The sequence below is a fragment of the Hippocampus comes genome, unplaced genomic scaffold, assembly GCF_001891065.2.
Source record: "Hippocampus comes isolate QL1 unplaced genomic scaffold, H_comes_QL1_v1.1 scaffold150, whole genome shotgun sequence".
Classification (NCBI taxonomy): domain Eukaryota; kingdom Metazoa; phylum Chordata; class Actinopteri; order Syngnathiformes; family Syngnathidae; genus Hippocampus; species Hippocampus comes.
Window position 1 is genome coordinate 436,486 of NW_017805496.1, and position 13,171 is coordinate 449,656.

Sequence of the window (13,171 nt, forward strand, 5' to 3'; positions counted from 1 at the left end):
GAAGTGGAGCACCATATGATTTTTTTCTTCTGCTATAGGGAATAATGGGAGTACAGTGGTCCCTTGAGATCGATTTCAATTCCCCCTACCCCTTTTACAACTTGCAAGAGAACACTTGAGATACATGGAATCTGTTTCTATATCATGTTCAGGACACCTAAAAGAATATCTCAAGGACAGGACTTTCATCTCACACACACACACACACACACACACACACACACACACACACACACACACAAGACATTGCCCATCTGTCCAGTTTATGTGGTTTAAATCTTGTAGCAATAAGAAAAACATTTCTAGAACTGTGATTGTCTTGAATTGGCCAGAATGACCCCAACATGGGTCCAAATTGAAACCAAAATGGCAATCTTGTGATCTTTTTGGACATGGCCTCCTACACTTTTTTTGTGGGTCTCTTCATGATAAACAAGCCGAACCTACCTTTGCCGATGTCATCACGTAGCTAGGTGAAACATTTGGTCTTGTTCTGACCTTGTGGAGTTGACTTTGGCTCCAGCTACGTGCAATGACGAAAACCCCATTCTTTGGTATTTTATCTTCTGTGTGTACAGTATTTGTGGTTTGAAGTGAATAGAAATTGGAAAGTAAATCGCATTTACCAAGTGTGTCTTTCAAGGACCCTGAGAATGGCCAAAATGACCATAGGTGGTTCAGGGTAAGCTGCTTGCATCCAAAATGGTAGACCTCCTGTGTTTTTGTGGGTCTACTCTTGATAGACATGCCTACCAAATTTCATAATGTGGAGTTAAAACAGTTTTCGGGCCTGAAATAAAATTTTTGGGGTACTCACCCATAACTTCTACCATACATGGGTCTTGGTCCCAAATGCTTTCAAATAGCGATAGTCCACTGTACATTTAGATTTGACCCCATAGCCGTTTGGTCAGCTATAACTTTTCGTCAAGGTGAAGAACCCAAATTTGGGGGCCCAAGCCAGAACTTCAGCATACCTTTCAACATGGCAACTACCCAATGATGAGTCTACTTGTGTTTATGTCTAACTGTGTGTGTGTCTGTATGTCTCGCCATTTTTCTGTATGCAGCCCAATGAAGCAGCTGCCAAGAGCTTAGCAGGCTGTTGCTAGGCGATGGTATTTCAAATCAGTCTTTCTCTAGATGCCGAAGACATCGTCTTGTTGTCTCCTGTTGTTTTTTTTTCTCTCCTTTAATCGCGAAAACTGATGTCTGCCTCATTAGTCAACCGCACTGTTTTCTTTGACCACTGGACCTCTTAGATCATGTCAAAAACAGGGAGAGTCAATTTATTACTGCTGCAAAGCATCATACACAAAGCCGTTAGTAATATTTGTGTAATCCTGTCATTTTTTTCCTTTTTTTTTTTTTTTTGTCAAGTAGCGTGATCATGACAGCAACAGGAATCTCCCCGAGAGGTGTTTTGACTGCTACAGAACCTTTAATCCCGCCGACGCCGCAACAGCGTGTCGACACTCCGTCGCGCTCAACTAATCGCGGGCATATAAAAGGATCGCCGTTTGGTATTACGGCGGATAATCCCGCTCTTTCCGAGTCGGCCCCACGCTTTTTAGGTCTCAAAGAATGCACACTTAGTCGCTGGAATCTTTCTACTCTGTAAACTCTGTTTCTCACTGTAATATAGATTAAAAAAAATACAGGCACGGGGGCCCTCAAGAACGCTTATTGCTAATACAAAGCAAATATTCTGTTTTGACTAACATTTTATTTTTTTATGAACAATTAGGAAACCAAAGAAATAGAAATATGCTGTTCTCAATTGTACTGTAATAACTCAATTGTACATTTTCAAGGGCATGTCAACGACTTTTCTTCTTTTTTTAATAGATGTGTCAGGGCTCGGCCCCTGATTACCGTTATCGGTTCCTGTGTCAAACGTGTTTATAAATTTACAGGCAACGTTTTAAGTAACATTTATCACATGCTTGGATTTTCAATCAGGAACGGTAGCCACAATGAAGCTTAAAAGCTCTTTGAACCACGATGGTGAAGCCATAAAGCTATAAACAAGTTAAACAATAACTGTTGTTGGTTAAAAATAATAAATAAATACATACATACATAAATACAGGGGAACACAATAAGACCCATATGTTAACTTATGTTAATAGCCAAGTAGACTTGAAAAAGGGCCGCTTCGAACCAAAATGGTGGCTTTGGTGTTTTTTAAGCATTTCTACTTGAGTCTTGTTTGGGGTCTGTTCATGATAGACTTGCTGACCATGCTGCTAAGGGGAACTCACTTGGAGGTTGAATTTAATATGTTGCGTCAGTCTCTGACCTTGCGGTTTCGATTTGTTAGTTTGTTTTATGGCGAGTTATCATTCTTTGATGTCATTCTCCACCCAAACAAAATAACCAAACCTCAGGCTTTGGTTTTCGGTATTTTATTTTTTCAAATAAAAAGAACAATTCTAAATATCATCGAAATTTTGTTGCACTACATGATTGTGTCCCACTCGGTATTGATTCTTCACCCAAAAATATGTGCTTTATGTGTGAAGCCTGAAATGTGGAACAAGGTCCAAAATTTTAAGTGAGGCTAATACTTTCGCAAAGCACTGGATGTTTTGTGTGGAAACTCAACATAGTGTTGAGATATTTTTTTTTGCCAGTGCCCAAGGATGTAACGGAGAAAAGTCAAAAAGGGGTACAGATCAAGGAGCAGATGGTCGGGTTAATGTAGCCCGCTAACCCAAACGTGGATTGGCAGATCACAGCTAAGCATGCGCTCGACGCGGCCTGGTAGCGGTTTCTCGGCATGATCATCTGCCTGAGCTCCCGCTGGCCGGCTGCCCCCCCCCCTCCCTCCAGGGACCAATTAGATGGGTAGAGGGAAGCGCTGGAAATAGGAGACTCCCTGCAGACATGCAGTTCATGCCGTAATTGATGCCCCAAAGGTACGCACACACACCTTGCCACATAATGGCCAAAAACTCAAGATGTTGTTTTCTTTGACGATGACTCATTTGCTCACACTTAACGTCAACTGTGATTATGACTTTAACACCACTGAAGGAATTCTGAGAAAAAAACTAGGTGGCTCACTCTCTAGCACTGATCCGTGAAGGGCCCGTCTTTCTCGTTGAATGCTTTCCAATGCTGTGCTGGAGAATCATCCCCCCCCCCATAGGAAGCAATCATGAAAATATATTTTTTTCTCCCCGGATAATTAGAATCAATTAGCATACAGCATTTGCGTTCATTATGAGAGGACATACACAAAGTCAGCAAAGAACCTCAGCTTTGAAATGCACAAGTCGTCAGCCATCTTGGTTTAAAAGTGATGTTTCCTAGAAGTTTACGCAGGTTTACCTGAGCAACGATTGAAGATGTTTATTCTCTGTCACTGGTACAATTCTGGTGGTTAGTCTTTTGCCAAATGAAATCTCACAATAATAATTCAAGTCCTGGGGGTTCCAAAATATATGACAAAACATGATACAATTGTCATGCACATCTTTTTACTGTTATTTGGATTTTATTGTTAATTTCAAGCATTATTTGCTATTTATTTTATTTTATTTATTTGTTTATTTATTTATTTTTACAAAAGTTGATTATAAGCAGTGTGCGTGCTCCACCTCAACCTCTGCAGCGCTGAGTGGGGTTCTTTTGAAAGCCCAACAATCCCAGAGAGGACACATCAACACACACCATAGTGCGCACACACGCATTCCAAACTGTCATCATCATGAGGAAGCAAAGTACACCGCAAATGCTTATGGATTAAACAGCAGTCGAACATGATCTCAACATCCAGCTCTCAACGTATACACTTTGTATGCAATTGGAGTGCTTTAATCCAGCTCAAGTTACACCCACCCCTGAGCCCCCCGAGTTGCCCCGCCGACCCAGCTAAAGACCAATCTGATTCCCCGAGCTCTTCTGTCGACAAACTTGACATTTGACATGACCCAAACGCGAGGTTCCTTGCTTTTAATCAGCGAACCACAAAGAAGCCATATTGGATGCTTGAAGAATAAATTTCATTCTTCCGCATCCTCGTGAAATCGACAGCATCATCTCAGCGAACTCAGTTGCTTCATTAAAAGCCATTGGCGGTTCAAATGTACATTTGACATGTCTAGCCGTCAACAGCAGTGAATGAGTTGAAGGCAGATTGTCAGTCATCTGCTCTAAACATTAGCCGAGGTCGAGCTGTCGGATGCAATATATGGGGAAAAAGGTATTTCGTACGCTCGCACAGTCGCCTCCTTTTACCTGGCGCTCGTAATGTTCAGACCGAGGCATCGCAGTCAGGCCTTCAGAACAAGCTGTCAATCTTGTGTTCCTCAAACTCAACCTCTGAAGCAGTTCAACAATTAGCGCTTAAAATGGATAAATGGTTAGACGTCCTTCAGGGTTACTTGAAGCACTTTGTTATATTCCGTTTTAATTCTTTGCATGGTTACTGCATGCCGTCAGAAGCGGTGAAACGACCAGATATTTTCCACCAGCATTTATTTGGCCAATGGATATTTGTGTTTTATTTGTTTTTATTCTTTTTTTTTTTCATTTTATAATGTGGCCTATATGAAATGTGTATTTTATAAACAAACAGACAGAAGATACCAGAAAATTGGCATTAATTCATGTAATTTTAAGGAAAAAATACATATCGGGATCTGTATCATTCTCCGGATATAAAATGAGCTGTATCGGTATTATAAACTTTGTTCCATATCAACACGAATCTAATCCAAGGTTGTCCGCACTCGGATGATTAAAATAAAGTAAAGTGCGATACTGAACTTCAGTCCTGTACTGCTGCATTTTGTACACAACAGTGCATTGAAAGTACATGAACCTACAATATGTCTCTTACCCACTTTACAGCTGTATCTGTTTTCCTTTTTGCTTTGTTTACGTACGTGAGCGCGGCTCAACGGTGTTTGTTTCAATCACTTAAACGGCATCAGTCAGCACTTTACCCCGGTCAACACTTAGCATGGCGTTTACTGTTCTCTCGGCAGGCACCTGCACACCTTCAGCGGCAGGAACACATTGCTAGCCAAAGAGACTCGTTTCAAAATGTATCACCGTTATGTTCTATTTTTAAGTGTTTTTGTGGGGGAGGTAACTCCCACTGAGATGTGAGAGCATAGAGAGAACTCAAAAGATGCTTGGATGGAGATTGGCGGGGACGTGGTTCAAACTCCCTCGAGAGTTCAAGCGAAACGGCGACAGAAACAAGTGAAGAGGAAGACAGAGTGGAGTTTAGCGTTGTGCATGTATTTATTAGCGTAGAACTCTTCCGAGTGAAGACTTTGAACAAAAGTGACCCTGAAAAAAAAAAAAACATTCTGCTCCAAAATGACATTCAAAAGTCTTCAAGAGGTGATTCATTAAACAGAAATTGGAATTGTTTTTTTTTCTTTTCTTTTTTTTTTTCAGATCAGGAAGTCATTTTCACTTTAATATAAATTTAGTCGGCATGTCCATTAGCCATTTCCAGGGATCCTTCAAAGACGATCTCAAATTAGTGATTTTGTCCAACTCCGTCTTTTCAGATGCTAATGACATTTTTTGATTTTGTGTCCTAGTTCCAGTGCTCAGCAAGCCTTCCTGTTGGAGAACGTTCCATGCACCAGCTCCGCTCTGCCCTGCCAGAGCGTTGGCCGGATGTTCCGCATCCACTGGGACCAGTCGGACCTGGGCGCCATCCCTAATGCAATCATGGCCACCTTCTTTGACATCTACGAGGACGTGAGTAGATCTTACGTTTCTTTGGCCTCTTTGCGTCGATTTTCTTTCTTTCTTTTTTTCTTTTTGTGTGTGTATGGTGACGTCTGTTATTAGAGAATTCTATGGCAGATGGGGCATAAGAACAAGAAGAAATCCAACATCACCAGAATATGAGCTTCCCCTCTAAAGCAGAAAAGTGGATTAGGTCTTAAGCTTTTCCACCACTCATATCAACAAAAATGACTTTCTTCCCTGCCTAAAAGTAGTGCTTGAGCCGTGTGCGTCTTTATTTGTGTGTGGGTTTTGTTCATGTCTGCATGTGTGTAAGTTATATGTGTGTGTGAATAACAGTGCAAATGTGTGTGCATGTTCATGTGTGAGCGTGTTACTCTGTGGATCTCCGTGCGTGTGTGTGTGTGTGTGTGTGTGTGTGTGTGTGTGTGTGTGTGTGTGTGTGTGTGTGTGTGTGTGTGTGTGTGTGTGTGTTTCTGGGGCATCACAACTGCAGTTAAAGGCACATTCAACACCATGAGGCGACTTTCAGCCAGCTGTTGTTTGTGCAAGACGAGACATCCATTTCTTGCCATTGTGCTCCCGGGCTACACAAACACCCACATGCACACACACACTTTTATTAGCACAGCTCTCCATCAATTTGCTTTGTGTATTTTATACGATTCATTATGACTGCTAATATTGTGAGGAAAAGCAGGCCAATGTAAAACCATGCACTCGCTGGACACTTCATTAGGATTCAATGCAAGAGCTGCATGCAAGCAAACCATACTTGCCTTCAAAAAAAGATTGTATTGCTGACTTTGAATTGACACCTGCGAGAAAAAGGAGAAATTTCATCGTGTATCGATACGTAATCAAAGTCTGCCGACTGGCACATCAGCTGCTGTTCCCACTAAAACACGACGCTGTTATCACCAACATGCATTTGTTCAAAGGTTACGAGCACAAGTGCGCTCTCTTTTACAGTTAATGGTCAAAAACATGCAATCGTTTCCATTTACTCAGAAGGAGGGCCATTTAAAAATAAGATGAGGTCATAAACTTACATATGAAAAGCCATTCATTTATTTTCTACCAAATACTGCACAACAGCGTTAACATTTTTTTATTTCCAGTTCATTTGAAACAAATGTTTTGCTAAGATACAAAAATGTTACAGTTCTAGACATTTTTTGGGGGGTGCGGGGATCAGTTCTAGACTAAAGCAGCAACAAAATGTGGCAAAAGGGCTGCAAACTTTTTTTTCTGGATATACTGTAGATAGACAGCTGTGTTTCTTTCCATATCATGTCCAAACAATTTGATTTCTCACAGTTGACCCACAATTAAGCTGTGCAAACATCTCAGGGATGATGAGTGGAAAAAGTGGGATTGCACCAAAGCTCCATTTTGAGTCCCAAGATCTTGTGCACGACCGCGTTCCACCTGCCCTGCAGAATTTCTCCTCTCTCTTTCACTCCAAAGGAATCACTTGAAAAAGACGACGAGTGTTGTAAAAGTTGCGTGTTTGGTGCGCAGGGCATATTGGACATGCTGGTGGTGAACCAGGTGGAGGGCAAGAAAGACTTGGTCATCCACGCCTTGAAGAACAACTTTGAAGCCGATGCCTACTTTGTGAAAGTCATGGGTGAGTCACTTTCGTGGCACTATCCTCTCGCCACTCTTCGCGCTCTTCGCTTTTCTCCCCCCAGGAAAATCTCCTCTGTCATCAGGAGGGGTGAGTGGAGAGATTCGCAGTGTAATTTCACTGTTTTATCATCTTGCATATTTCTTTTTTTTTTCCTTTGTTCCCCTCCCGGACTCATTAGCGTAAGTCAACGCAAGCAACTATTTTCTCCTCTTTTTTTTTTTTCCCACCCCCATTGTGGCAAGCAGATGGTTGTGACTATTATCTGCCGTCTGCAATTTAGATTCCCAGCCCCGAGCTCCTTAACGCTGCCATCTTCATGCAAGGCGAGGAAGACACTAGGCGTAGGGGGCCTGGCTCAGACGAAATGCATTCAGTGGAACATTACATTGCATTTAATTTCGTGTGCTTGAGATGCCAACATGGGCCACAAATGCTATATCTTCAGTATTCATTGACATAACGTTTGAACTGGATGGATGGGCGGGAGGGAGGAAGAGAGGGAGGGGGGGAGCGAGGGAAGGAGGGATGCATGGATTTTATTCCATCTGTGACAAAAAATATTCAGTCTACAATATTTCACCGGTATGTGAAACTTGTTCTGAAACAGAATCACGGCAATGTAAAATATCAGTCTTGTCTTCGAAGCTCATCTCCTAAAAAGACAAATTGATATTGCACTCTCCTAAAAAGAGAAAGATTTAGGCTGTTCCATATTTTATACGCTCGAATGTAGGAATCTATTTGAGAATCCTTCATTTATTATGGAATTGTTTGGGGGTTTTTTTTTTACATTACAATGTAAATGTCAATGAATGAAAGTTTGATGTTTGACATTTTGTTCCTTTGCTGCAATGCAACCGTGACTTTAAAATTAAGGTCCATAGCCAACCGGGATTTATTTATGTATTTATTTTTTGTCGTAACATTATGGTACCACTACCATTTATTGTCATATAATATTGGAGTATCAAAGTAACAACTGAATATTTCTGTCAACTATATTCTGTTACTTGAACCAAATATGGTGTGTGTGTGTGTGTGTGTGTGTGTGTGTGTGTGTGTGTGTGTGTGTGTACAGGGTCACAAGCAAAGTTTTATCTAAATTGAATCAAATTTTCACATTTTCATTCTCTATGAATATCATTTTTAATGTGTCAATTTGTACAGTATGTCTGAGTATACTATCATACCGTAAGTATTGAAAGCTATTCACTTTTTTACATATGTCACAGTGTAATAAATAAAAATTTCCTTCTGTATTCTACACCACATACATAACACCTCATGACGACAATATGAAAAAATATTTTGAGGGAATTTTTGGCAATAGATAACGAAAAAAAAATCTGACCAATAAGATTAGCAGGCGACAACTTCAGAATTTTAATTGCGGAGGGATGACGATTTATTTAGTTATTTTTGGGACAGGCATAACCATTCATCGTATTTAGTAATTGGGTGACAATAGCTTTCTCACACGCTTTGAACCAGACAGTCAGCAATGAAATAACTTCTGTTCCCAGCTTTTGCCCATCTTAGTTGTTTTTTTTTCTTTTTCTTCCACTCACAGCATCCAGACAGCTTCTTTTCAAATCGAATTGTCGCTACCTGGCAACATGTGAGGAGAGCAGAAAATAGTCCCGTGGAAGGCGGGCGGGTTGTGGTTACGGGAGGGGGCGGAGGCACGCTCGGTGTAATCTGTCACTCCGTGCGGCTCATTAGTAGGAAAAGAGCGTCGTTCATCCTTATTTTTTTCTGCAGCACAGTTGGCGAACAGTTGTTCCCTTGTCTTTTGGGAGGGGTGGGCGATGCGTCTGTGTGTGTGCGTGTGTTTGTGTGTATGTGTGTGTGTGTAAGTTGCTCATCTTCTGCCTGCAAGAACACACACACACACACACACACACACACACACACACACACATATCATCAGTGTACACTTGTAAATAAAACAACACTTTAGTACACACCGCGTTTAACAGACTCTCCAGACGGGAAGCTGTTTAACAGCCACCAGATAAATATAGACAGCCCTATTTACATCAAATACCAACCATTGAAATCAGGCCTGTGTCGGATTTGAAAAATGTCTGAACTGTACTATTGTTCATGTTGTCATGAATAAAAAAAAAAAAAACATCTGATATGTCACACTGGGCAAAAAAAATTAAATATTTCAACTGCCTTATAAACATAGCCCGGGTGCAAAGATAGACGCATCAAATTTAGTGTTGATGAAATTGGTTGAATTCTCAAAATTCCAGGGGGCACTACTGAGGCAGTCTTTGGGTTCACTAAAAGGAATAACGAAGTCCAAACAGTGCATTCGGCCCAAATTTTGAAGTTATTGGACTAACTCTCAAGGAGTAATTTGTCTTTGAAGGACCCCTGCAAATAGCCAAAATGACTCGCTCTGTAACTTTGATACGATGGCAGTGACGATCCTTCACGCGGTGACTGATGATGGCCGCTCGCGTAAAGGCGGTGCCGCTGTGAGAGACGCTAGAGGACATGTCGCCGTCCTCAGACAGCAGCGCCAACGTGGATGGATGACGCCGCTGCCATTTTGATAATGGGTCTCGATATAGAGGAGGACTGCTGTATGTGATAAAAGAACATCTGCAGTGAGGCCACATGCAGCACGCATGTATATTTAGAACAGAAGTCCACTTTCTCAACACACTTGGAAAGTCTGCGGAACTGCAGATTTGCACTTTGACCCCCACTTTAATTTAGTTAAGATTAACCTGCATAATCTCCTCCCTTACCGAACCTACATAGCTTCATACGCTAACTCGTCTAATTTACATACCTGACCGGAATTATTCCCAGATTTCCCTAACCCAGCCCTAACTAAACTACCAAACGATATACTCTTCTGCCTTTCTACCTACATAGTACTTCCTCTTGACCCATTTTGTCTGTTGTGTGTCCACAAACCTTACCTTCCGTGAAAAGCTCCCATGGGTCTCCAGTTTTGCCCCCCCCCCCACACACACATACATAGGCTCAAATTGTAATCATTGATTCTGCATCAGATCCAGCACGTTAGTCTGCCAAGTGTTGCCTCACATTTTACTCTGCTGCAAATCCGCGCCCACACACTGACAGAGAGAGAGAGAGAGAGAGAGAGATCTGTTTGCTTAAGACGCCATTCGTCAGCCTTCCCGTGAGCACCATTGAACTCTTGGTCAAGGATTGACTTTTTAGCGCAAGCATAACACACGTACACACACACACACACACACACACACACACACACACACACACACACACACACACACACACACACACACACACACATTTCTGTCGTACTCCATGAAAGTGGATTGATTATCTTCGTGTTGAGTAAAAAAAAAAAATCCCTACAACAGTTTTCAAACCATACTACTAAGGGTTCCTCTTCATGTTCATCTCAACGAAAAAAAACTAATGTAAGTGAATAATGTAGTACATAGCAAAATTCCAAATACATTTTAGCTGTGAAGTCATGTGGGAGAGCCTTCTCTATTCAGATCACGTGTGGCATATCAAAGCAAGGCATACGGCATAACAATCACGCACTCGTGCTGTCAAAAACACGGCGATGTGTGCCAAAACAATCACACTTGTGAACCTCCAGGTTGGAACTTGGAACTAATCGTAAAACCTCATTGAAAAATGAGTAAAGATGATGGAAGGCAGTAAATAAAATGGTAAATATTGTACTTTTCCTTTGAAAATTTAGAGCTCAGCTACTTGAATGTCCTATTCATCTCCCTCGCTGTCAAGGTGTTCATATAATACATCCTGCAGGCACTACACGAAAACCATTTCGTTTGTTAGCACAAAGTCAAACACCTCCCGCAATCATTAAGTAAAAAGTACCTCTCCGTCATGGTCACAATATTTCCTATAATGAGCCAGACGTCTTTGTCAGAGGACCGCCAGCACAGCCCCCCCCCCCCGGAGCCCAACAACAACCAAAAAAGAACTGCCAAACGACTATGAAGTGAGTTACAAAGCGGAGTGGTGCTCCACTTAAAAGACACAATATGGAGCCAGTGTAGACCGACAGATGGAGTCAACCACTTATTACCCGCAAAGCAGTCTTAAACTCTAAAATTTAAAATGGGAGAGGCGGAATCTCTTCAAGTGGGTGTATGCTCGATGTGTGTGCGTGAGACATAGACCGAGAGTGACAGGCAGAACTGTAGCACTTGATTAGTTTCCTGCTCACTTATTAGCATGCAGATTAGCCGCATTGAATAACATCTTTGAGAATTTCTCTCTCTCTCTCTCTCTCTCTCTCTCTCTCTCTCTCTCTCTCTCTCTCTCTCGCCTATTGTCAATCATCCTCCTACTCCTTTGTCTTCGCCACTCCGGCCAACATCCTCTTCTTCATCCTGCTTCAGTCTGTCACTCCAAGTTGTCATTTCTGTCTGAGCATGAAGCCTTTCGGTGCATGCGTTCCGGGGGAGGATTTGAATCTGGGACTGAGCGTGGGGACAAGGCAGACAGCTGATACAATAATGATACAGTAGATCAAAAACTACTATTTACACAGAGTTGTCATTCACATACTGCCCTTTATTTTGCCAGGCTGCCAGCTATTTGCATCCATTTTTCCCCCTGGCAGTAATAAAAGCAATCTGTTCCAGAGTCACAACCGTTAAACTGCATTCACTACCAACCCAATTTACAATACACACTTGCCATGTATAGTTGTCAATGGTGCTGAATGTTTTTTTTTTGAGAAACAATTCACCATTCGAATAGTTAACCACGATTGGTATTCAAAACAATGAAACACTCTTGAGCTTTTTGTGAAATTTTACCGTGAGATATTTCTTACCGAAAAGGGTCTATTCGCTCAATAAAGTTGGACTAGATTATATATGACAAGGCTGGCCTTCTAAACCAAACTGGAGTAGAAAATATTAGAATGTAGTAAACTGTTCTCGGTTATACTGGAGTAAACTAGTTCACAGAGTGAACTACATCAGCATAAACTGCCATCTGTGAACAGAACTTACCTGTCACATTGTATGGTAGTACGTGGTTGTATGTGTGCGTGTGGGCACGTGTACGTACGCGTGCATGCATGCGTGTTAGCATATATGCTTGTAGTTACTAACGCTGACACAGCACGTCATGGCCCTCCGTCACGGACTGCTTCTCACATTTAGTCTGTTTATGTGCGTGTGTGTTTGTGATGTCATGTGACCTGACAGCGAGGCTCAGTCGACGCGCAGGTGAGGTCCAAGTGCAAAAAAAGCCGAGCTCGGTGAGGTTAAAAAAGACACGCACAGAGACTGAGGGCTGCGCATTTTAGATACTCGGAGCACGCTTTTGACCAAGAGCTAATTTTAGCGAGATTACATAAGCACACAGGGAGAACGGCAGCCCATTGGAGCACCCGTGCTAGCCAAAACAGCAGCACCTTGAAATACGTAGACGGTTTCTCAAATAAATTACACAGCAGTTTCCAATTACAGATATGTATTGCGTACGCTTAAAAAAATTGAGATGTGACATTCTAACTCGTGATACCGAATTGTCATGATCCTTTTGCAACAATATAACAACGGTACAATATTTAAGAGTTTTGGTAGTGATACAAAAAAAAAATGCAAAATTAAAGTTCATGAATGTTGTCACTCATTATTTATTATATGACATACTGGGATATTGATATGTAATCCAGTCGTGTCATGAAGTGAATCATAAAATGCATCAAGATATTGATATATGATAACGATGATAACGATCTCATTGGAGATAAGAGATACAATTCACCATGAGGTCAAGCAATCATGATCATAAAGAGAAAAATAT

At 41.6% G+C, this 13,171-nt stretch overlaps 1 protein-coding gene across 1 annotated transcript in view; it reads left to right on the plus strand.

Moving 5' to 3' along the window:
• Positions 1-13,171, plus strand: part of itfg1 (integrin alpha FG-GAP repeat containing 1) — an 88,037-nt gene that overhangs the window by 48,392 nt on the left and 26,474 nt on the right. The window contains exons 11-12 of the mRNA XM_019876392.1: positions 5,568-5,730; positions 7,246-7,354. Of these exons, the coding sequence (XP_019731951.1) occupies positions 5,568-5,730; positions 7,246-7,354 (272 nt within the window). The remainder of the gene's footprint in view (positions 1-5,567; positions 5,731-7,245; positions 7,355-13,171) is intronic.